The 25,802-nt window shown below is 45.4% G+C and overlaps 1 protein-coding gene across 2 annotated transcripts in view; it reads left to right on the top strand.

Moving 5' to 3' along the window:
- The window catches only part of SPOP (speckle type BTB/POZ protein), a 67,859-nt gene extending 54,266 nt beyond the window's left edge, over window positions 1-13,593 (top strand). For both annotated transcript variants that reach the window (XM_082678726.1, XM_082678727.1), the window contains 5 exons: window positions 2,878-3,055; window positions 5,893-5,948; window positions 6,446-6,568; window positions 10,594-10,736; window positions 12,001-13,593. In XM_082678726.1, coding sequence (XP_082534852.1) covers window positions 2,878-3,055; window positions 5,893-5,948; window positions 6,446-6,568; window positions 10,594-10,736; window positions 12,001-12,145 — 645 coding nt within the window. In that variant the 3' untranslated portion in view covers window positions 12,146-13,593. The remainder of the gene's footprint in view (window positions 1-2,877; window positions 3,056-5,892; window positions 5,949-6,445; window positions 6,569-10,593; window positions 10,737-12,000) is intronic.
- Window positions 13,594-25,802: the final 12,209 nt, after the last annotated feature.

Here is a 25,802-nt window from a genome sequence, read left to right as displayed (position 1 = left end):
AGTGCTGTACAGTAGTTTGCTGTGTATTCACACGACAGTTGATTGTTTATTCATTCTCTTGCTGATGGACATTTATTTATTTATTTTTAATATTTATTTAGTTGGCTGCTTTGGGTCTTAGTTGCGGTGCATGGGCTTCTCTAGTTGTGGTGCGTGGGCTTCTCTAGTTGTGGCGCACGGGCTCAGTAGTTGCAGCACATAGGCTCTCTAGTTTAGCGTGTGGGCTCCAGAGTGTGCAGGATCAGTAGTTGCGGCGTGTGGGCTTAGTCGCCCTGTGGCATGCAGGATCTTAGCTGCCTGACCAGGGATCGAACCCACGTCCCTTGCATTGGAAGGCGGATTCTTAACCACTGGACCGCCAGGGAAGTCCCCTGATGGACATTTAGTTTGTTGCTAGTCTTTTGATTAGGAATAGTGCTGCTGCTATAAACAATCTATATGCCGTCTGTTTATTTTTTCTTGATTGTTTTAATTATACAGAAATTAAAAATATATTTCAGTGGTTTTACCTTGACATTCTATGTTTAGACAAAGTAAACAAGAAATGGCACAATCTTTTATGAAATTTTATGTCTTTTATGAAATTTTCTTTTTTAAGAAAAGGAATTGACTTTAAAAGTGAGGCCCTTTTACAACTTGAAATTTAGAGGGTTATAGAGCCTTCCTGAGACATTTTCATGCAGTCATTTCTAAGACATAAATGTCACAGTCACGTCATCTTCACAGCTGCAATTTTGAATGAGTCTCCGTAGTCAACTTTATAGGCATTAAAAAAAAATCTTTAGTTTTTCTCAAAATGGTATCATTTTAGCATCATCATTTGCAGAGGAAAACAATCCCTTTCTAAGTTAAAAGTTTGGGCTCTGAAGACTCATTTGTGTATGCCATTTAAAATTTATTTTTAATTAAGCGTATTTAATGTTGGTAAGAGGTGCCAGACATTCAGAGCTCTGGAGACTCCAGGCATCCATATATCTGCAGAACAAGTCTGGCTCAGACAGTAAAGGTACATTCTCCTTCCTGCTGTGTTCCTGTCTGTGTCTGAAGAGAGGAATTGCCCCAGTGAGAGGAGTCACAGTCTTTGGGCCGCACTCATTACCAAGTGCACGTGCAACCAGCACAGAGTCCACTGGTCACCACAGTTTGCAAATCAGCTTGGCTCTTGCCAGTTCATTTTACCCAGTCTAGTAGATTGCCATCAAGTGTTAATGACTTTGGGCTCCTGTCAGCCTGGTTTAATTCAAGCTTAGGAACCCAGTGCCAAAAGCGTTCTCCATTCCCTTCATTGGCCATCCCAAGCGATTCCTGCCTTTCCCTATGAGGAAGTTGGATTTAATTGGTCTTTTCCTTGGTGCTTTGTTTGTTTGTTTTTAAATCAGCAGTATTTTGAAGCTAAAACTGGAAGTAGGCCACTTCTACTTTCGGTGTTAATATTATATCAAAGAAGTAAGGGTGTTAATATGAGAAAGTTGCTGAACCAAATTAGAGATCTTACATGGGACGATCTCTGTGGAGTGGTTTGTGTTGGGTCCTGGGCTATTAAAATAATGTTATACTCTGGCTCTGATAAATGTGGTACTGATGCTAAGCACATTCATAGCTCATTAGCTTGGTTGCTTCATTGCCCAAGACCGTAACAGCCAGCTTTAAACAAATGAATAAACTTCATGACCTGATAGTAAATATCTCACTCCTACGCAGAAGGGACTACAGGTCACTTGGATGGGGCATTAACTTTGCCTCTGGGTTTATGACTGCATTTAAGGAAGGGATGACTTGCCTCTTGAAGGTTAAAAGAAATTTGGGTCATTTAGGATGCTCCTCAGCTGTCTTTCTCATCTAACTCATAGGAATAGCAAGAGTGGGGAGCTGATTCTCAGGGTTTGTGAATTCTGCTTTCATTTGAACATTTCTAGCCTAATGTGATACAGGAGAGGACGCATAGCCAGGGTTGTCAGGCGGAAGACTGATCTGTTCGGTCTCATCTTCAGTTTGGTCATTTACATTTATTTTATGATGTTATATGGTTTATAAATCCTTGTATTTTGTATCCTGACAAACTTATGTGAGCTTCATTGATCCATCTAGAAGTTACCAGGGTTTTTCTCTAGACTGAACAGTTAATTCAACTGGTTAAACCATGCTGCTGCTGAAGCCAAGCGGCAAGTTGGATTCCTCTATAAACCCGTTGTCGTCATTGTGTTGCACAGCTGTAAGTGCATGCCCAGCTGGAGCCAGTCATCTTGTATGTCGTTGTCACCAATGACCGAGTGAGGGTATAAATGGTGTGGGATACCCACCCAGTTACCACTACGCAAGATCTTGCAGGCCCAGTCCTGTTCATTAAACTAACATTTGTGAGGAGATGCCGTATGGAAGCTGCATTTTATTTTTCTGTTCCAGACCCAACTGAAAAAGTGAAGTGCTCTTAGGCTTACTGGAGTCTTTTCTCTGGAGAGTTTAGTTTAAATGGTAGTTTCTATAGAGTTCTTTATATTTAACCTTTCGCTGAAGGCAGAATAAGGTAAATACTTGAGGTTTAACATTTGTTTTTGTCAGTTTTTTCCCTCGGGGGGTTTTGCCCAGGTCTTCAGGGCAGGGAAGGAGGAGCTTGTTAGAAGTTTGGAAGAGAAGGAGATCTGTGGGGCTCTCTCCTTACTGTCCTGAGATGGTGTAGAATAAGTATGATCATGATAGTTTGGAAATTACTTGATCCAGAGGTTAAAGACTTCATTTGTGAAGGTGGTTTCAAGAGAATATGCCTAACATCAGTTTCTAAATGTACCATAACAACAAGGTAGAAGTCATCTCTCCTCCTGCTGGGAAGAAAATTCCTGGTAACAAAAGCTTTGGACTGTGTTTTCTTATCTTTCACAGGTGAGTGTGGTGCAAGATTCTGTCAACATTTCTGGCCAGAACACCATGAATATGGTGAAGGTTCCTGAGTGCCGGCTGGCGGATGAGTTAGGGGGGCTGTGGGAGAGTTCCCGGTTCACAGACTGTTGTTTGTGTGTTGCTGGCCAGGAATTCCAGGCTCACAAAGCTATCTTAGCAGGTTGGTATTTATTCATGGGGAGCTTTAGTTGTGGTTAAACGAGGAAAAACAGTGGCTGCATAATCACCTTTTGAATGACTTCAACTTTTTGAACTAGTCCAAAAAAACTGCAGCTAAATATATTTTTATATTGTGGTGACATTCGTTGTCAAAACCAAAAAGGCTACTCTCCATAAAAATGCTCCTTCTTTTTTTCTCTCTGTAGTGGACTTAGGCCATCATTTGCGAGGAATGGATGATGATGTGTATTGGATGCCTTTGCACCTGGAGGCTAGATGTCAAAACACTGGTTAAGAGCAGGTATCAGCCCCTAGACAGGGACTTAGGATGTAATGGAGAGGATTCTGGACTCAGGACTAAACCACCACATAGCCAAATCCCCAGCCCTGGAGGTCTTAGCCCTCTCTTCCATACAAACTTACTAGAAGAATGAGAATGTTGCCAGTGACGTGGAAGATCAGGTCTTGTTCTAGTAATAGGCCCTTGGTCTTTAAGACCAGAAAGACTGGCACACAGCAGGAACTGTTAAGGCAGACTGATGGCCTTACCTCACAGGGAAGCGTAGCTTTCAGCCACAAAATTATATTCAGGCCAAGAGATGTAAGAGGAAATCACATGAACCTTCAGGTAACAGATTTCTTACCAAGACCATCAGCCCTGTCATTCTGAAGTACACACCTGCAAAACCTCTGTCTGGCTCAGTCTAACCATCTTCCTGATCCCTCTCTCAACTAGGTGTTACTGAGACTTGCTAAAGGAAGGCAGTAACTCTTGTGTGCGTGCCTCTGTGCTCAGCTAGGCCCTCGGCACTGCCGAGACCCCTTTCTACAGATGCGTAGTCAGCTCCTTTTCTTTTTCTCAACAATAGACACTTCACACCTTTACCACTCTCCTTTAATCTCCAGCTCCTAAAAGACGACCTTGCTACTTCTTCCAAGAGAAAATCAAGGCCCTTCTCCCTCGGCTCTTGCCTCTCCCTTGCATTTTCTCTGCATTCTCAGTGGAGGAGGTGTTCTTCGTGTCCAAAGCAGACTGCTTTCTACCGTTGTTCTGTCTCATGCTGCCTTCTCAGAAGCCTTACTCTGCAAGTTAGACCCTTGTTCTCCGGTATCGTTGCCATCTCTTTCTCCTGTTGCCTGTTCACGCTCAGCCTGTACACACGCTCAAGCTTCTCCCTCTAGTTAATTCTCTCTTTATTTCCCAGAGCTAAGTTTCTTGAGTTAACATATTCATTCTCTCTATTCTTTCCTCCCACTTACCCTCAGTTTGCCTCCATGCCACAAAAGCGGTTTTCCAAAGTTACATGACCTGCTAGTTCCTAAATTTGAGGGACTCTAGTTTATATATTATTTGACTCCTTTCTTCTGGTTTCTCTGGCTGGCTTTCTGGCTCCTTCTAATGTGTGGCCTCCCTCTTCTTCACCCATCCCTTTAAACGCTGTTATTCCCTAAGGGTCTGCCTTAGTTCTCTTTTCACTCTACTTTAGTCTCCCTAGATCATTTTATTTATTCTCATAACATCAGCTTCTCTCTATCCACTGATCCCTCTAGGCGTATTGCTGCCTTGGACCCTTCCCTCTATTAAAAGCACCAGCCCTTTAGTCTTCAGCTTCTGTAATGTATTTATATAGTACCTTATAGTCTATAGCCTTGCAGAGATAAGAACAATGAGAACTGATATTCTTTTGGAATAGATTAAAATATTGAGGTTCAGAGGGTTACGTGATTTGCCCAAGATTATGTGGTTAGAAAATGGCCAATCTAAAATTAGTCCTTTCTGACATAAATTAGGTCAAAGTTCCAGGTGCCTGTTAGCTGAAACTCCTTCTATATATTCCATCTGTCCCTCCTCTCTTCGATAGAGGTTGGTAGTCTCAACTTTCACCAAAACCCCTGATTTATTGGACATGATAAAATTTGACTTCTTAGCCATTTTATTACTTTCATGGTTGAAATTAAGTTTAGTTATTTTTCATGGTGTTCATTAGACTAGAATGGGCATGGCTTAGAACACTGTTTCTGAACCTTTTTTTCATTATTCCCACCCCTAAGGAAAAAATTAAGACATTAAGGAATAAGATTTTGTCTAGTTGGGTTAAGATCTGAAGGGCCACAAATGATTGTGATACCTAAGATTGTTTTCACCTCTTTGGGGCGTTACCATCTCTGTTGATAATGCATGGCTTGGAGGAACAGACAGCCTGCCATAAATAAGCCTGCACTTCACCTAGCTAAGGGATGCCATTGAGCCCTGTTCTTGACCTCCTTGCTGTGTGGTCCCTGGAAGCGGAGGAAGTGTAGGTATCATTGTTCCAGGCAAAAATGCAGGTATTAGGACACCCTGCTTAGACCATGAAGGAGCTTCCATTTGAACCCCAAGATCTACTCAGAGGATATCATTGTCATCTAACATAGGTAATTTGAGTAATCTCCTTGAAATATGAATGGTTGGAATGAAGCCAATAAATTATTTTGAAAGAAGTGATTTCTTATTTTCCCTACGTATTATATAATAATTATTCACTTATTGTATAATATAAAAAGAAAGTAATTTTATAATTCTGGCATAATTTGATATAAAAGACCATTTCTGTAGTAGTGGGACAGGAAAGAAAATGATCTCTTCTTCTGGAGTTCCCTGGCAGTCCAGTGGTTAGGACTCGGTGCTTTCACTGCCATTGGCCCAGGTTCAATCCCTGGTCGGGGAACTAAGATCCCACAAGCCACATGGTGTGGCCAGAAAAGAAAAAAAGAAAATGATCTCTTCTTCATAACAGAAGAACCAAGAGATTTTGGTGTGATAACCATATCTGTTTCTGTTTTCCTTTCACTTTGTAGCTCGTTCTCCAGTTTTTAGTGCCATGTTTGAACATGAAATGGAGGAAAGCAAAAAGGTATGTAACAGGATAGAGATACCTCTTTTTAGCTAGGTGGCTAGAATCAGATCATTTCCCAGTTTGGCAGCAGATTTATTTTCCTGGTTTTTTTTGTCTTATTATGTTATTCAAATGGAGTAGAGTTCCCCGAACAGACAATTTCTGAGAGCAGAGAGAGGTAGTCTGGAAGCATTCTAGGTAAAGCAGAAACACTATACCAGGCAGGTCATCCAAATAGTCTTGGGTGAGGGTATTAGACACGTGTTTCTACTGAGGAAAAGAAAGGTGAAAAATCGAAGGTATAGTTGTCTTGCTATTGTATTTGAGAAAACAAAGGTGGTACATATGATGGGAGAAAAGGCTATTACAATCAAATAGGGCAAAGAGAACTTTCCCATTCGTGTTAGATTTAAAATGGTATGAGCTCCTCTCTTCATCAGAGCTTAAAATCATGAAAATTGTTTAGGGATTCTGTTCCGTTGGAATGTTTCTCATTTTTAGTTTCTTTGGCATAGAATCGGGTTGAAATCAATGATGTGGAGCCTGAAGTTTTTAAGGAAATGATGTGCTTCATTTACACGGGGAAGGCTCCGAACCTCGATAAAATGGCTGACGATTTGCTGGCAGCTGCTGACAAGGTGAGATGAGAACAGGACAATAACAACAAGACTAGGAGTCTTGGTGACCTCTTGAGTTTCATGACTGGGCTTTTATGTTGCTTTGTGGGCAGGATGAACATATATCTTAGTTACGTTTTTTTTTTAATATTTATTTATTTATTTGGTTACACCAGTCTTAGTTGCAGTAGGCGGGCTCCTTAATTGCAGCGCGTGGGCTTCTTAGTTGCGGCAGGCAGGCTCCTTAGTTGCAGCATGCGAGCTCTTAGTTGCGGCATGCGAACTCATAGTTGCGGCACGCATGTGGGATCTAGTTCCCTGACCGGGGATTGAACCCAGGCCCCCTGCATTGGGAGCGCAAAGTCTTATCCACTGGGCCACCAGGGAAGTCCCACATATATCTTAGTTTGGCCAGAACAGTCTTGGTTTACACTCGTGTTCCAACACAGTTACTGATAGCGCCCTTTTTGTTTTCAAAAGTATCCTGCTTTGAAGGGCAAATTATATGGTCATCCTAATTATGGAGAAGAAGGATGAGTTGATGTTTACCTCTCTTCTCTTGCCGATCTCAAATTTAACCACAGTGATTTTAAAGATTCAGATAATACTAACATTTGGATTTATAATTTGGCTTTGTAATTTACAAAAATATTCTTGAGTTCATTAACTTTTATTTAAACTTTGTCAGTAAGAGAATAACTTTTACCTAGTATCCTGCTTATTAGCATTTTCAGCTTTTATCTTAGAAGTTATTGAAATATACCATATTCAGAATTGAAAGATGACGAATAGATCTTTGGGAAAAAAGAGAGACTACTACAATAAATGTATGCTTTGATTGTAAGACACGTTTTAATTTGAGAAATGTTAAAGTGTGAAAATAAAAATATAGATCTTAGCCTTAAGGAAATATGGTTATTACCTAAAACAACAGGCTGGTGATTCCCAAAATAGGGTTGAGGGGAAGAGGTTAATGAAACACCAAGTCAAACTGGGTTTTTTTGTGTTGCTCTTTTATAGCAGGACCTTTCTCAGAACCTTTAGTATGTCAGTGTGTACTGTTAGTTTTCTAAAAGAGAATATAATAGACAAATTTCTCCAATTTAGTTAACCCTGGAGTTACTTTTCTCAAGGATCACCTCTGGGGATTAGTGTTCCCCAAAACACACTTTGGGAAACTGACTTTCATTGTGTAGATAGACCAGAGAGAGCAGTGACCTGTTCCTCCAAGGCCCTGTGGTCTGAGGAAACGTGACTGAGGGGTGGGGGTGGGGGGGGTGTAAAAGGATTGCTATTTATCCTGTGGAAGCTTCTCTTACATTGGGGGGCAGTTGAGGCAAGGGTGTTAAAGGGCTTAAACCCGGCCAGCAGTAGACCCCGTGAGAAAGATGGTTCTCTGCTGGAGGTGCCTCCTTTTCCTGCCGTGATGCTGCAGCGCCCACCCGAGGGGCACAGCTGGCTCTGGCCTGAGAGCACTAGAGCCTTCTCAGGATTCACTCCCGGGAGTAATCTCCATCCTTCTCCCTTAGCACCCCGGAGGAGAGTATTTGTGTTTACAGTGGAGGTTTTATCTTTATTGATCATCTTTTTGGAGTGTTTGTAGAGGATGAGGCATGTAAACCCAATCAGTGCTACCGGTGAAAAGGATTGAGTAATAGCTGCACCTTTCTTATCACCTTTCAAGACTTTATTAAGTACCATTAAGCAATGTGAACATCCTATACCCTTCCAGTCTAGCTCAGTTCTGACCAGAGGAAACTTGCCTCCAGTGGAAACGGAAAGAAAATATTCGCTGTGAGTCCTGGGGAAGTAGAATACACAGCCCAAATGGCTGCTTCTTATAAACATGAGTTTATAATGATTCTGCCTCATCTGCCCTCTGATTTTTTTTTTTTCTTCTTCTTTTTTTGGCCTCACCACATGGCTTGTGGGATTTTAGTTCCCCAAGCAGGGATCGAACCCAGGCCCTCGGCAGTGAGAGCACAGAGTCCTGACCACTGGGCAGCCAGGGAAGTCCCCTTCCTCCGATTTTCAGTGAAGCAGTCACTTGTGCTTATACATACCAGCCAGGCATTTATCCCCCTCATTGTCTAGCTCCCATAAGGATGAGTAGCATCACAAGGTCCAATTTTCAGACAGAAATACTAAAACTCAGAGTTGTACATTCTCAGAGCCAGGGTTAGACATCTGTGTCCCTGGGTTTTCATTCCTGCTCCTCAGCCAGAGAGCCTACTGGGAACCTATTGTAAGTAGAGAGAGCGGGGGTCAGCCTGAACTGACGTTCTGAGGTTGGTGCTTTTCAGTACAATGTGTTAGTTAAAGCAGTTGAATCACAGCGGTGCTCTAAATTTATGAATGAGAAGTAACGGAAGGGTGCGTTTTTCAAATTCCATTCAAAATTTCCCATTAGACAGTCGTTGCTCTAAGCTTATTTGAAAACATTTTTACCTTTACACCTCCTTGTGAGCTTCAGGAAAACAGAATAAGAAAATTTTCATGGAAGGATCTAAACATCTAGAATTTACCCAAGAGGCTAAAACAGCTTCTTCTAAGTTTTTCCAGTCTCCTGGGGACATATGTAATTAGACCAAAAACAAAACAAAACACATAGCCCAGCCCTAGGAGACAAATTTCAATCTCCCGGGTAAGGACTACCATTAGGCAGGTTTTTCAGAAGCATAATTAAGAAAAAAACCTTTGTCCCCAAGGGACGAAAATGGCTACTCTTGTCTAATTATGCAGTAGGGATCAGAGCTATTCACAGTAAAAGTCCTTTTAAAAGAATTTTATTGAGAAAGGATAAGACGAATATTCTCTGCAGCACTGTATGAAGACTGAACATTTACTTAACCTTTTCCAGTCTTTTAAAACAAAAACGGCAGCCTAATTTCTTTCTTGTGTAGTGTCATTCCCGTTTTCCATGGAAACTGTTTTCTAGTTACTCAAATGTAAGAAATTAAAGCTGCACCCAAAACCAATAAAATTCTCTTTTTGCTGCAGGAGATCACAGTGCCAGCAGATATGCCTCCTCACCCAGAATTCATAACAGTAAAAGTGTCTTGGTTTGATCGTCATGATTCAGCCTGAAGGAGTGTTGTGTCATTCAGTTCTCAGGCCCTCAAGATGGGACCTATATGGAGACTGTGGATACCCTCAGAGCAAATCATCCTCCTATGAGCTGATTAATGACATTTTATTTTGTGCCTTCCTTTATCCCTCCTTCCCCCTTTTCCCTGAAATTCCTTAGTAGGTTCATAATATATTTGAGAGCAAGTAGCACAGTTGCATCAAAACAAATCAGGTAGATCAGATGTGCCCAATGTTAACCTAGGCCTTCGTTTCCAGAACATTTATTTATACCCTTTACTTGGAAAATAGGAAGTTTTTAGGCTGAAACTGGATCCAGGGTCTCTGTTGCTTTGTTCTTCTACCCTAAGAATCTTAACCTCAACCCCGATAAGATAGGACTCCATTTATCCTTTTCTGTTGAAAAGGAGGCCTTTAGTTGACACTCATTCAGGAATAACTAGTGGTAGAGATGCTGGTGAATGTCACCACAGGGCTCCTTTTCACAGCCTGATGGGACAGTTGGAATATCCTGCTGGGCTGGTGACAATGCTTAAGTAGAAAGGACTGTGCTGCACCCTAGTCTGGCTCTAAATAAAAGGATTGCAGAAATTTAAATGTAATGTCCCTGTCGACTTGAAGCAGAGAAATACCTCATTGTAAGGGTAGGTGGTGATGGTTTAAGAGACACTTTAATGGTAGTCAGGGTAGGGGAAAACTTGAAGATATGGGTCTATTCCATAATTGCCATTTTTCTAATAGACTTTAGAACTTGAATGGCAGCTATGCAACAGCTATGCTGTTCATTTCGGCCTTCGGAGTGTGGTTTTGTTTTATAATTGCAGTAGCAGCATTTTCGTGGTCTGTGCAGTTTTGTTAAGGTATCCAGTTACGTGATGGTACAGCTGAAGAAAACAACTTCAGTAGCAGTCAGTCCAGAGCATTCCTGCTCTGACGACAGCCACGCTTGTGTTTTACAGTATGCCTTGGAGCGTTTAAAGGTCATGTGTGAGGATGCCCTCTGCAGTAACCTCTCCGTGGAGAACGCCGCAGAGATTCTCATCCTGGCTGACCTCCACAGCGCAGATCAGCTGAAAACTCAGGCAGTGGATTTCATCAACTAGTGAGTTGTCATCTTCAAAGTTCTTTCAGGGTAGTTGGGTTAGTTAACGAATGAGAAAGGAAGACTTTGAATTGGTGAGTGAAACAGGTGAGTAGCTTCATTAAGCTTTTTAGTAGTAAGTAGAGAGTGTCCATCTTTTCCTTCAGCTTGACGGTGTGAAAAATGGTTCTGCTTTCATCAGTCTAATCTGATTGGTGAGTGAAGTGTATTACTACCTTGCAGGATCAGAATTGATGAAAATGACAACTTGCTGGTCTGAAAAAGCTGTGTCCCCTAAAGCGATAGTATCTGTACTTCACACTCACCGGCTTAAAAAAAAGACATGCAGATCTCTGGGAGAGCAGAAGTGGATTTTTATGAGTTAGTAAGAGTGTCCAGCGGTCGACTGCAGAACGGGGGAAAAGAGAAGGCATGATCAGGAGACGAGGTCGTAAAATAACTGTTTTGAGAAAGAAGTGTAAATTCCAGTAGAACTGTTCCTTCATCCTAAATGACCATATTACTTTCTGAAATAATTCTCAGTGGGACATGTTATACTCCTTTGCCTGATGGGGAGCAAAAGTTGGAAAAAACCCCAGGAAGAGAAGCAGGCCTACCACTAAAGCCCTCAAAACAGCAGTTCTGGGGGGTGAGAGGTCTAAGAGGTCGCAGGGTAGGTGAGTAAGCATTACTTAACGCAGAAAATGCCCTGAAAACAGGAAATGATGTCCTCTAAGTCTGTAAGATTGTTCCGAAGCAAAGTGTTCTTTGTCCTGAGTGCTCACTCTGTGCTGGACACCTGCTTGGTGCTTTTTAGATGTTAACTGTTCAGTGAAGTGTGAGTATTAGCCCCTCTTTTTCGATTATCAAATAGGCCCCAGGCTATGACCTGCTTTGTGGTTATGGGACTAGTAAGTGGCAAAGCCAGATGGAAGCTCAGAGCTGTCTGACCCAGAGAAGTCTTGCTCTTTCTCTTTATCAGCATCACCAATGAATATGAAGAGCATTGATGGTGTAGAGAAGAGCCTGAGGAACATTTCATCTTTTGTAACTGAGAACATAGCGTCTCAGAGTCCTAGTTTTCAGAGTTACAACAGTCGTAACCCGGTCACCTGTCTGCACGTTTTCTAACAAGCAAATTCTCATGCATGTTAAGGGTTCTGTCTGAGTACGTCTTGCATTGACACCCAAAGCAGCAAACCCTGGGAAATTCGGCTGTCTAGGTGGCTGTGTAATTCATCCTCCATTCACCCCTCTGGTAACCCATCTCTCGCATTTCTCCTAGTCATGCTTCGGACGTCTTGGAGACCTCCGGGTGGAAGTCAATGGTGGTGTCACATCCCCACTTGGTGGCTGAGGCGTACCGCTCTCTGGCTTCAGCACAGTGCCCGTTCCTGGGACCCCCGCGCAAGCGCCTGAAGCAGTCCTAAGACCCTGCCTGTTGTAAGACTCCGTTTACTTTCCAGAAGCAGCAGCCACTGTTGCTGCCACAAACCACCAGGTAGACAGCGCAATCTGTGGAGCTTCTACTCCGTTGTGGGGGGAAAAGACTGCATCGTGGCCCCAGACTTTTAAAACAGCACTAAGTAAACTTGGGGGAAATGGGGGTGGGGGGAGGGAAGGGCCCGGGACTCGGGGCTGTTCAACCTAATGAAAATCCTGTTGCTGCGTCACTGTGTTCTCTTTGGCCTGGCCGAGTTTGATACTGCGGGGATTCAGTTTAGGCGCTAGCCCTGAGGACATCCCAGCGGTGGTACTTTGGAGAAACCTGTCTGCATCTGACTGAGCAGAACAGATCGTCAGGTGCCTGGAGCAAAACGAAAATTAAAAAAGGACATTTAGTTTTAAGAGAAGGGAAAAGGAAAGAAGAAAGGATTTTTGCAGAATTTCTCAAAAATCAGTTTTTGGATTCCAGTAGTATTTATGTTAAGTTTTAGTACATCCAGCTGTGCTAAAACTTGGGTATTTGTGAGAACTCACCACGCACCATGCAAGTATCAGAAGAGCTCTCTTGTTGTTAGCACTTATTGTTTGCAAGAACACAATACTTCCCGTTACCCTTTTATGAAAAACAACAAGGAGAGGTGAAAGGGGAAGGAGATGATTTGATCTAGAAGATGAGTATTCTGATGTGGTAGCTTTTGGAAAAAAATCTTTATTTGGTGTTGAAAACTGGAAAAAGTAATTCATCCAGAATTCATACTGTCTTGACAAAAACTATGGTTCTCTGTTTTTAGATATTGTGGAAAATGTTTTTTGGCATTTTTCTCTGATTTTATTTCTTCTCCCCTGTTCCTTTTTCTAAAAAACAAACACACACAAAACAAAAACAGAGCAAAAAGACGAGAAAAGGAAATCTTATTATTAATGCTGTGTGGAAAAACTCCCAGCCCAGATTGCTCAGCTGTTCGTACCTGACTTGCCACCTGCATAGGAGCCAGTCCTGTTCCTTCCAATTCGCCCCTCTTCCTACAGGGGAGAACTTCCAAATGTTAATTTTTTTCTTTTTGAAAATATAAATAATGACTATTTTGTACTGTGTGGTATCTCTGGTCTTTTGTCTCACTCACCTGGCTCGTCTTCGGGGCCTGAGTCCCTTGAGGGATTTTGAAGGCCTGGTTCGATTCTTTAGCTTGCAGAGGTTATGCCCCGGACGTCTAAGCGGCAGGAATTTATTGCGTCTCCCTAACCTCAAGTTTCCTTTGTGAGCTACCAGCATCCGCCAGTCCCTTGTCCTTCTTAGCTCACAGTCCACATCCTACTGAGGAATCGGGCTGCTTCTGCCAAGGCGAGTAACGGAAGTGGGCTTTCCTGCGCCCTACATGTTTTAAGACCGAATTCCCAATCCCCCTTCTCCTTAAGTAAATACAAAAATATCAAGGGGACATGAATGTGGAGACTTAATAAAGGGAAGTTCTTATCTCTGACTGGTTCTGTCACTGACTGGATGTGTTTGCAGAAAAGTTAATGTCCAAATTCCCAGTGAGCTCACAGGAATGCTCTGGGGCTCCTCCTCTGCCTTTCCTGCAGCAGTGCTGGACAGGGCAGTGGGATACACTGGAGAACCATTGGCCATTGGGCCAAGGTGTGTATTATTTGACCTATTATCAGTCTAATCAAAGGCAGGATTTGCTTATTAGAAACCACTCCTTTGCGCTTCTCGGTTTCCTCCTAAGTGTCACCTGTGTGAGCAAGTGCCCAGTTCTCTGTCCTGGCTGCTGTCCTGTGCCTCCTGAGTCCTCACTTTCCAGATCAGCACGTGGATCTGGGGACCAGGGCGTACCCAGGGTCTCCTGTACGCACACTGTCTCTCAGGTAACTGCACTGGCTCAGCACTGCTCACGTTTCAGCAAACCTTCCTGTACAGTATCTCATTTGAACTTCCCAACAACTCGATGGGTTGGGTAGGATAAATGAGAGACAGATAGCATCTTCCCATTTTATAGGTGAGAGAAATTGAGACCCTGAGGGACATGCCTAAGGTTACAAAACTTGAGTGAGAGTTCTTCTAATGTGATACCCTGAAAAGATTATGTAAGCAACGGGAGGAAGTTCCATTTCTGAAATGTTTAGGTACGCAATCTGAGGTAAAGCTTTCTTTCTGTGGGGATGGCAAGAGCAGAAGCTCTGGAAAGGTGCCTCAGCTGGCCTGTGTGTCAGAGGCTCCAGGAGGACAAACCGGGCTTCAGATTTGCCCTTCCTCATTCACAGAAAGCTGTGGATTGGGGGCTGGTAGGTTCAGGGAACGTGTCCTCAGGAGGGTAGCAGTTCTGGCACCAAGCTTCTGGCAAGATGAAAGTCTCTTCTGGGATTTCCCAAAATTTACGGGATTTCCACTGTGGGCTTTACTGTTGGGTGCAAAGCAGTTAGGATTTCGGGTACAGGTGAAGCTGTTTGATGCCTCTCCTGTCATTATTCTTTCTGGACGTGTTTGTTTCTGTTTAAATGATAGAGTTGAAGCCATCTGGTTATGACAACATCAGAGCCCCAGCATACTGTTCATAAACCTCCCACTGCCACCAGCCCCTCCCTGAGCTCCCCCACATCTGAAATTTAATTCAAGTTAGCTCCACAGTCTGGGGCATGTGCTGTCACTGCAGAGATGTCCGTGCCAGTGGAACAGTTGGAGATTTCAATTCCACAAGGATGTGGCTTATTTATCAAAACAATATTTCAGGCAAGTAGTTTCACAGAACCTTTGGAGTTGCAGTTTCAGGTCCAAATACTGTATCTGGCATCATTCCCCAACTTCCCTCCTTCCTTATTGTCAGCCCCCCTCTATCTGGCCATTCACGGAAAATTTTTCTTGTTCCTTATGTAGAGATTAAAGCTGTGTTATTAGGCATTTCAAACAGCTTTATGAGGTTTAACAATTCAGGTAAGAGATGCCTCTCTTTTCCTTATCACTGGTAAGTCTGCTGGGCTTTTAGGCCTTTAAGAGGTTCCTCTTCTTTTTTTTTTTTTTTTTTTTTTTAAATTCTAGCCAGAGACATCAAGATTCTTTCTTAGGCCAAAAAATCTCTAGCTTGACCACCACTCTGCGCATTCATTTATAATTCTGGCTTAAACCTATTGTAGGTTCTCCATATTGCGTGAGCCTGTGCAGATGAAAGGAAACAGCCTGTATGTTTATGAGCAAAACAACAGACCGGGGGGGGGGGGCGGGGGGGGTGTGGAGTTGAGCTGTACTTTGAAACTGACTGTTGCTTTGTTCTGGCTCTTCAACTCCTATAAAAGAACAGCAACTAAATCCCCCCAACATGACTGTATTGGATCCTTTGGTTTATCTTTGTCAAAGACAAATTCTTGGCTGGAGCCCAACCTTATTTTCCACAGCTAATTATCTTTTTAATCAGCCCGGGCCTGTGTGTTTCCTTTATCTCATGATTGTTCCCTGAACCCTGCCCTGTATCATTTAGATTCAATTCTAATGGCTCGCTGACTAATCCAGCATTCAGGTGAGTATGGTCGGACTGCTCTTTATGTATGTGTATGCACAAGGTAGATGTGTTTCCCCCCTTTTAATTTCAGAAGTGACCTTGCCACCTTGGGGACTTTGACCCAATAGGTGGACACCTCCTGGAGACAGTAAGCAAGGAAGCAAATGTAGGATGATCAGTATTGGGGATAATGAGCTGGGAGAACCAGAAGCTTTGACCTCCAGATGAGAGCGGAAACTTGAATGTTGTCGACTGATGGGATCTTTATGTGGCTAAGCTATTATAATGCAAGATATCATTCCCCCTCTGTAAATCCTGTAATGCTGGAGTAGAAAGTGGCATCTGGAATACTCTTTGGTTCTGATTCCTGCAGCTCTAGGAAAAGAGAATTTTAGACTTGAGGGAATTCAGTACAAGCAACAGAAATGACTAAGGAGTTGAAGGGGATCAACCTCAGGGGGAAAACATTATGAAGATAAAATATGCATTACTCCAGTATGGGAATGTTGCACCAGGACCTGTAGCTTACAGATCTCACGGGAGTTCTGTACGCTTGCCGGCTTGTGTTGTGCAGCTCCCGTTCATCCCAAGGTGATAGAACCGTAACATCCTCGAGGTCACTCAACCTGGCTCTGAGCCAAGAAGCAGCAGAAGGCAAAGGAATAGCTTTGGGCCTTAGGCCCCCAGACCAGAAAGAAAGTGGAAATCTAAGAATTTGCCCAAGTGGGCACCCCTGCTCATAATGCTCAGTTGAAATGGGGTGAGCTTTAGCCCCCTCAAGACCCTGAAAGGTGAGCTTTCGACAAACGTCAGGGAAAAAAAGGGGCCCCCACATAACCCGTCTTCTTTTCATGTCTGAGAAAACACATCCAGAGAAGTGAGATGACTGCTCAAGGTCACAGAGATGAAAACTCAGGCCACTGACTGAGCAAACAGTGCCTGAGCACCTAGAAAGTGGCAAACACAGTGCTAGGCTAGGTTTGAGGTGAGGGGTAGGATTTTCCCTCCACTAATCCAGTCTAATGGAGGAGACGGGAGTGGCCCACAGAAACAAAGCCGGGGGGGTCATAACACCGAGGACTGAAAAGCTATTGAATTTAGCAGGAAGGAGGTCAGCGGTTACCTTAGAGCAGTTTCTGTCAAATGGTGGAGGCAGAAGCCAAGACTGATGAGAAGGTAAGCAAACATGGCTTGAGTGTAAGCCACTCTTTCCAGAAGTTTGGAAGGGAATCTCTCCCACCCACTCTTAAGAACTTAACATCTCGATTTAGTCAACACATTTATGTTTGTTTAGAAGTGATGGTATACAGGTTGTTCCGTAAAATTACAGACACTTCAGTGACTGATGTTTGTAATAAAAGTCATGTCTGTAGAATAATTATAGCTTCAAATTGAGAAAACAATCACCGTCAACCCTGCCACAGTTTTGAGAATGATTTCCTCAAGACAGACACATGTTTCTACACTTCTTTAACCTATCCATCTTGCAAGTAAAAGTTGGCTTCACTTTTCTTATAGACCCTCAAAATGTTTTTCTGGGCAGTGGTTTTGTTCAGTGGCGTGCTACTTAAAGGTATAACATTTAGTTCCCCAAAATGTCAGCCCCGATTGGTAGCATTTGCTAGTTTCCATGGTGTAAATACCCCCACTGTGGCCATTTCAAACCCTGAGGTGACGTTACCGGGTGCAGAGTTGGAAGGGGTGTGCAGCTCCCCACTGTCGAGTACTGCCACCATACAGATGGGGTAAACGAGTAGAACCTCAAGCCATGGCAATGGTAAAGTGTAAGGTAATTAGGAAGAGATGAATTTTGAGTATTTATTACTTTTGCTGTTAGTTGTACATTGATACAATTTAATTTTTAATTGGCCATTTAACAAACATCTCTCAGAATTTCTGAAAATTTTAACGAATGGCTCTATAGAGCCAGTGTGAACTGGTTCCAGCACACCACTGGTGTGCTTTCAAATTTGCCCTCCAACATCTGTGCTTTGTTATTTCCTGTTATCCTACAGCACTTTAAAATGCACTTACTAGTTTAATGGTAGAATGAAGTACTGCTTTTTTGGAAATTTATAGATAGATTGACATTGATACATGAACCAATAGTCATATTACACATTTTAATCTCTCTGGGTAAATAAACATTTTTTTGCTATCTCTTACAGGTATTGGAAGTGTTTATTTTTATTGAAACACTAATGAAAAGTAGGCACATCCCCTGATAAATCCAATGTAATCTTCAGTCATTCCAGGGAAGTGGTCTCCACAGTGTATCATTCATGTCTCCATTACCTCTATTCATGTCTCCATTACCTGTGAACAACAGTTAAAGAGGGAAAAAAGAGGGCGTTTGAGCATGGTCAGCATACCAATGGGTGATCCCCAAGGTCTTCTGCACCCACTGAAGTTTAAGAACCTTGCATTGGTTTTGCCTTTCTTTTTTTAAATAAATTTATTAATTTGTTTTTATTTTTGGCTGTATTGGGTCTTTGTTGCTGCTCATGGGCTTTCTCTAGTTGAGGCAAGCAGGGGCTACTCTTTGTTGCGGTGCGTGGGCTTCTCATTGTCTTGGCTTCTCTTGTTGCAGAGCACAGGCTCTAGAGCACAGGCTCTAGAGCGCAGGCTCAGTTGCTCCGCGGCATGTGGGATCTTCCCGGGCCAGGGCTCGAACCCATGTCCCCTGCATTGGCAGGCGGATTCTCAACCACTGCGCCACCAGGGAAGCCCTGGTTTGGCCTTTTAAGAATGAATTTTTAGAGCCCTTTCTGTTTTCTTTGCTAAAAATTTATCTATACCATATATGATGTGCCAGGGACTGTGCTCGTTTCTAGGGAAAAACAGTGAGTAAAACTAACTGCTCCCTGCCCTCATTGGACCTGACAAGTCTAATGGGGAAGAGAGTGTCCTTAATAATCTCACAAAGACATGACATCAAGCCATGGTGAGTGCTCTGAAAGAAATGTGGAAGGCACCGTGAGAGCCTGGAGTGGGGAGTTAATCTCATCTGGGGCATCCAGAAAGGCTTCCCTAAGAAAGCAACTTTTGAAGTGAGAGCTGCAGGATGAAGAGCTGTCAACTTGGTAACGTTGGAGAGTCACGTTCCACACAGAAGAAATCGCCTGCATGGAGCGCAGACTCAGGAGGGAGCATGTGGTGCCTGTGTTCTAGGAGCCCAGAGGAGGCTGGGTGGCTGGAGTGTGGAGAAGTGTGAGAGCAAGCTAGAAGCCAGACCTGGCAGGACCTTCACAGGTCACATTTAGAATCTGGGTACTTATACTAAGAACAGTGGGGAAATCATGGAAGCTTTATTAAGCAGGAGGGGGTGACAAGATTTTTATTCTAAGATCTTTGGCTTGAATGTAGAAAAGTTGATGTTGAGAGTGGGGATGGAGGAAGGCAAGAGATAGCAGAACTTGAACTACAGAGGTGGCAGAGCTGGAGAAGAGATACATTTGAGAGAGGTTAAGGGGGCAAATTTGTTAGAACTTGCTGATTGGATAGAGTAAGGACAACGAGGTGAGTAGGATGGATTCACCAACATAGAGACCAGTGGGAAGATAAACTGGGGAATTAGATCATTAAATTCATTTTACTTGTTGCTTATGAGATGCCTTGAGAATTCCAAATGGAGGTATCACATGGGCTGTTGAATTTTTGAGCCTAGGATTCAGAGGAGAGATCAAGACTGGAGAGATGGTTCTGGGATATACTGGTTTCGAGGTGTAATTGTGAAGCCCTTGGTGTGTTGGATCATCAGGGAGTATAGAGTGAAGAGAGAAGGGGGCCCGGGAACCTTAAGGAACCTAAAGCTTCCTAAACCTTAAGGAATGCTTATATTTTAGGGCCAGTAAAAAAGGATAAGCCACAAAGAAGGAAAAGAGTTGGCTAGAGATAGACAGGAAGGAAACATGTCAGAGAACAAATACAAAACTGTTAAAAGTGTCAAATGCAGTATAACAAGAGAAACGATAAAATCGCCCATTGGAGGTAGCAACATGGAAGTCATTAGTGAGCTTAGCTGGGGCCATTTCAGTGAAGGGACCCAATCTGGGTGAGGTGAGGAGTGGGTGGGTCATGAGGAATGAAAAGTTCGGGCAAAACTGGAAGAAGGAAATGAGTAGAGGGAGGAGTTCCATTTGTTTCCTATAGTGTGGAAGAGACATGAGCACGTTTAAAGCTGGCGAGAGGGATCCAGTAGAGAGGAAGCAGTTAAAAGCTTTCAGGTCCAGTAGAGAAAGGACCATCTGTGCTGGGAGGTTCTGAGTGGTCTGGGAGGAGAAGCGGGTGGGTGGGCATAGGTAGGAAGAGGAGGGACACCCTCTCTGGGTATGAGGAGAGTCCTATAGAACGTGGGTTTGTCCCACAGTAGGAAGTTGAGCAAGCTTGCATCTGGTGACGTGTACGTTTTTGAGTGTTAAGTAGGAAATAAGATCAATGGCTGCGAATCCCTGGGATAGCGTCGGGGCTGGGAGGTGTGATGAGCCTAGTGGCTGGGGAAAGGTTGGTGAGAGTGCAGGCAGCGCTGGAGGTCTAGCCAAGGTTGGTGTTCAGAGAGCACAGCGTCTGGAGTCAAGGAGCCCGGCTCTGATCTCCTGCCACCACTCACGATCCTGGCCAAAGCACCTGCACGTATAAGCCTTAGTTTTTCTTCTGTAAAATGGGTATTTCATAGAGTTCCCGTGGAAATTAATGAGTAGTACATATCAAGTCCTTAACATGGTGACTACCGTTCATGAGCTCCAGAAAGGTTAACTGCCACTGATGCTATTGTTATTGCCGTGTACTTCTTGTTGGTCCTACCCTAAGCCATATGTAGCCTTTAGAGTCCGTGGCCTTTTAGGATTTCTTGGAATGGAAGGTAAATCTGCAACGAGACCCTGAAATGGGCACCTTTGGGAGTGTGGGGATCTTCTGAGCCAGAATTCCCTGTGGGGAGAGGGAGAGCCATCCCCTGGCCAGCCCTGTGTCCTGCGAGCTCTGAGGTTCTCACCTGCTGTAACGCGTGGGGGAGTCTCAGGAAGAGTCAGCCTGCCCCAGACCTTTCAGTCACCTGGAACAGCTCTTCATCTATGATCATCACCGTCATCTTTGTTATAATCTCCAAAAGCTAGGAGTGCTTGACATTAGGCATTCCAGAGAGGAAGGTAAGAGGCAGGGCAGAAGCACTTCGGCTTGGAGGTGTGAAAATAGGGACTGGGGAGAGGATGTAACTTGAGGACCCTGGAGCCCAGTTTCTCGGGCAGCTGCTGCCTCCTGAGGGGCCAGGGGGAGAGGGATGATGTACACCTGCTAATGCAAGGCCGTCTTTTCTACATGGTTTTCCTTCTTTGGCTTCTTTTCTTTTGTCTTTCCTTTTCCGCTCCCTGTCCTTCCCTCCTCCTGGAGCATGGAAGCTTCCATGATTTCCTAGACATTTCTCTCCCCTGTCTCCAGTACTGCTCACTAGAGTGACGTCTTGAGCCTGATCCTGCAGCATTAAAAAAAATAATAATAAAAACCTGCCTACAATGAGCCCTCCAGTGCTGATCTCCGCTGAGATGTGACAGATGGCAGCGCCTGACTGAGCAGCGGCAGGCCCCTCCTATCCCAGGCCTGGGAGCTGCCGAGGCTGGTAAATGGGGCATCTATATACCTTTCCACACTCTTGTATCCTCCACCTTCCCGCGATTTCCCCAAACAGCATCCTCCTCATTTATAAAGTGCAGATGCCGCCTGTCGGGGTTTTAGCTGCCCCTTGACCTGTGTCTTCCCTTCTCCTCCTCTCTGTCCCTGTGAAAGACTCTCACGATAGAGAGCGTTCAGAGTCCCTCTGCGAGTCGCAGATTTACTGCCAGGCCCTGTGCCTACCCCATGCCCTTGGCCCTTCTCAAAGTGTAGAAGAAATGGGTCACGTAAGGCCCAGTCCTCAGGGAGTCACCCTCGGGGCTACAATCCAAGATGGGCCTGTTTCACACACCCAGTTCCCAGGAGTACCATCAAAGGACCACAGGCCATCCAGGCTGATGAGAAATTGATCCGTTGGGTGGAGGTGATAAAGGCAGGTGAGGTGAGGGTGGGGCAAGTAAGGCAGGAGGGGCCCCTGCAGGCTGCCTCAGCCGCCTGGGGAGTACACTTGGCTGACTGCTGTGGGTCTTTAACTCTGCTTCTAAATAAAGACCCTTTGGCCCCCTGCCTTCCCGAGCCTTGGGTCGTGTTCACCAGTCGAGGTCCCCAGGGGGAGTACCCAGGGGCTTCTGGAGTGCAGAAGTGGGGGATTCCTGGCCCAAGGATCAGTAGAAATACAACCAAGAGCTCCATTTCTCAACTGGAATCAAAAGAAAAGTAGATTCCTTTGTGTGAGTCATCTTTTGTAGACTTCTGACCTTCCCTGTGGGTATTTTTTCCTGCGCATTCCTGCCCATGGCCATACTTCTCCCTCCCTCACACCCAGGCTTGGCCAGGAACAGAGAGGGCTATAGGCTGGGACTGTACTCAGGGCAGCTGTGCCAAACACGGTTCAATTGCTTTACCCATTCCAGCTCGCAACAGCCCTCTGACAGGTAAAGATCACCCCCCCCCCCGCATTTTACAGATGGGGAAATTGAGACAGAAAGATGTTCAATAACTTGCTGAAAGTCTACAGTTAGGAAGCGGCAGAGCAAGGACTTGAATCCATGCAACTTGGCTCCAGAACCTGTGCTCTCAACTGCTGCTCTCCACAGCCTCCCCCAGGAAGAAGGAGAAACCAGCCCTCTGCCGCTGCCCGTGAGCCCCAGCCAGACGGCAATAGCCCTACACGGACCCGGAGCCACCGCTGCCAGGGCTGTTTCTGCAGGAACCATGTGAGCAGGTGGGGGAAGGACTGCCATCCAGGCCCAGAGGGCTGAGGGGACCAGAACGAGGCCACACGGCAACCAGTACTCAAACCCAACTCTCTCCAAACGCACCCTAGCTGGGGAATGGCCTTGCTCTGAACCCAAGGAGGGGGAGCCCAGTCTCCCTGGGGCTGTGCAGGCCATCCTACCCCAGGTGGGGCCACCCCTCAAGTCATGAAGGGGATCGGATCAAGGAAGCCTGGGGTCAGGAAAAAGCAGGTACCGGGTTAGGAGCCAGAAGACCCTGGCTTTTCCTGTGACGCTCAGTGCCCCTCACTGTGCCCCCGGAGCTGAGCCAGGTCTCAGAAGACTGTTCTAGAGAAGACAACACACAATATCGGGACAGCTGGGAGGAGGGGTGTGCGAACACCCACATGCTGCCCTCCTCCTCTGCTGTCCTCACCCTTCCTGCCCACCCTCTCCTCCAGCCAGGAGGACCTGGGCTGCTGGAGTGAGAACAGTGCAGCAGATTGTCCCCCTGTTGTCACTTCCTCTCCCAAGGTGGCAGAGTGAAGGCTGTGATCATGCCTCAGCACACCGTCCAGTGAGGCCCATCAGGGATGACTCCCCAGGGAGAGTTTGGTGTGCAGGACACCTTTGAGCAGATATGCCTCAAAGTAAGGCCCTCCTGTCTCTGGGGAGCCTCCAGGCCAGCTGGACAGGACACACAGCCCCTGCGCTCACAAGTCTTCGATGTGATGGGGAATGACAGCTCCTATGTCCCGTCTCTAGTTAGTCTGGGGGCACATCCACATTTCCCGCTGTGACAGTCCCCAAGTTGGCAGTTACATAGCACTCCAGACTCAACCTGGGTCAGAGGTAGGAGCAGTCTCTTTCAAGAGGGCCGTGGATGCTGGGGGATAACAGAGGAAGCAAGGTGGAGTGGGGAGTTGTGGCTGGATGCAGGAAGAGAGGCAGGGGGTGGGAAGGCGGGAGCCAACAGGCCTGGGTACCGCGGAACACGTTCAACTGCAGTGCTCCCGGCTTCAGCTACGGAAGGAGAAATTTGGGGGTGTGGAGTGGTGGGGCCTCACGGCTCCTACCTTTTCCCCTTGAGTTTTTTCTTCTTCTTAGGGTTTCTTGCTTCGATTCTAGCCGCTGACATCATGCTGACCGCAGTAGAACATGTCCTTTAAGGCTATGGCTCAAGTGCGAACTGAACCTCTTCCCCCAACGATCTGGCCCCACGGAGCCCAGCTGGAGCTTTCAGAGGCTTTATTAAACAATATTTGTTAAATGAATAAGTACTAAGGGAGAACTGAAGGGTATTAACGTATTATGTCCACAAGGCTTAAAAACAGCCCAGCTTATGGAGTCTAGGCTTCTGCGTCTGCCCTGCCAGGGCTTGGCAGGCTCTGGCCTGGCCTGGGCTACCTCCTTCTGCCTTCACAGGGAGAAGCCAGTGGAGGGCCAGCACCACGTTGGAGGAAGGGAGCTCCTTACTAGACCCGAAGAAACCACATGGTTCCTCTGCAGCCCACCTAAGTCACCCCCTTTCGTCTCCCTCCCCAGATGGATAACACCTTGAGTTCACAGGGGCATTGCTTTTCCTTGGTGGAGACAGAGGTACCCCTGTTTCTTAAGCCAGGCCAATTAGCAGGAATCAGAACTGTACCTGCTCCTACCCAGACTGTCCCGGGCAGGGCCAGCGTCTTGAGGGACTCAGACCTGAGCTTATACAGTCTGTGCTGGTCTCAGTGTAAGCACAAAACCAACACTGACAGCTTCAGGTTCAAGTGGCTGGTACTCTGCTCCCAAGGGCCTCACTCCCCGCTTGGCAGTCAACCAACCAAGCCAGAAGCACGGGCCACACAGGCTGCTCTGTACGGTTTGTGCCCACCCTGGTGGGAGAAACGCTCTACAACCCCAGGTTCCCAGAGTGATGGAAGGGCAGCCCCTACTCTGCCCTGTCAACGATCCCCCCCCGTTACAGGCCCCCTTCTGCACTGGACTTCCAAAGCTGTGTTGCTGCAGGTAATTAAAGGGTTTTAATTAAATTAGGATCCCATCTGGCTGGGATCAGTCAGGCCCTGAACAACGATTTTGTGTCACCAACATCAGAATGTGGATGGGGACTCAGATGTGTGGGGGCTGAATTTGGGTACTGGAGGCCTTTCAGACAGGGCTAGAGGATGCTTCTCAGCTTCTTGGGAGCCCCCTGCAGTGCAGCAGCAACTTCTTCCAACTCGCAAATGGCGGCTGTGCGCCTCAGTGCTGGAGAGGGGGCAGAGAACCAGAGCTTTTCCAAGTTCCTTCTTGCCCGTGAGTCGATAACATCTCTCTGAAGTGCGGCAAGATATGTGAGCATTTTCTCATTTCTACAGATGAGGAAACTGAGGTCCACAGAAGTGAAGTGCTCAACCACATCCACGAAATCAAGTGGAGCTGGACTAAACTGCTAGAAATGGAGACCCAGTAAGAGAAATTTGATAGAAGTAAGATAGAAATTTGATTTTTCTCTCACATAAAAGTCTGAAGGTAGGAGCCTAGGACTGGTATGATATTTCTATTCCACAAAATTTTCAGGGACCAGGACTTCTTCCAGCTCATGGCCACTTCTAGGGTATGGCTCTTATCCCTCGTGGTTTAAGATGGCAGGTAGAGCTCCAGCAATCACATACATGTTCCAGGCAGCAGGACAGAGGCTAGAACAAAGAAGACGGGGCAAAGGGTGTATATCAACTTCTTAAGATTTCTGGAAGTTGCCACCTAACTGGCTTACTGGCTAGATCTTAGTCACGTGGCCACATCTAGGCACAAGGGAGGCAAAGAAATGAAGTATGTTTTTCAGGCAGCCAAGTGCCCAACTAAAACTGGAGAATCCATGACTGCGGAGAGAGGGGAAATGGATATTAGTGGTCTCTGCCGCACTTATTATGGAAACCCAGGTCGCCTACCTCCAGCCTGGGGCCTTTTTACCTCTCCACACCAGGAGCAAGGCTGAAGTTAACACAGACCCCCATCTCCAGAAGCAAAGAAGAGGAGGAACATTTGTCAAGCAACTCATTTATTTTTCCCACCAATGCCCCAAGGTAGGTAGTAGGTCCCTGGTTTTTCACATAAGGAAGCTCTGGAAGATTATGTCATTTGTCCCGGGCACCCGACTAATAAGTTACAGACTCAGAATTGGGATCCAGATATATCTTTCTGCAACTCTCCTGTTGTCAGTTCATTGGTTCAGGAGGTGCCAGCTTGTCCCTTGGGACCATCTAGCCAGGCGGCCCTGAGATGATGAACTGGGAGGCTTTGAACTAGGCACCTTAGCTTGGGTGGTTTTCAGGTCAGCCTCT

This window comes from Grampus griseus (assembly GCF_964374135.1).
Source record: "Grampus griseus genome assembly, chromosome: 20".
In the NCBI taxonomy this organism is placed as follows: domain Eukaryota; kingdom Metazoa; phylum Chordata; class Mammalia; order Artiodactyla; family Delphinidae; genus Grampus; species Grampus griseus.
The sequence above is the reverse complement of the archived record's forward strand: the minus strand, read 5'-3'. Positions and strand labels throughout refer to the sequence as shown.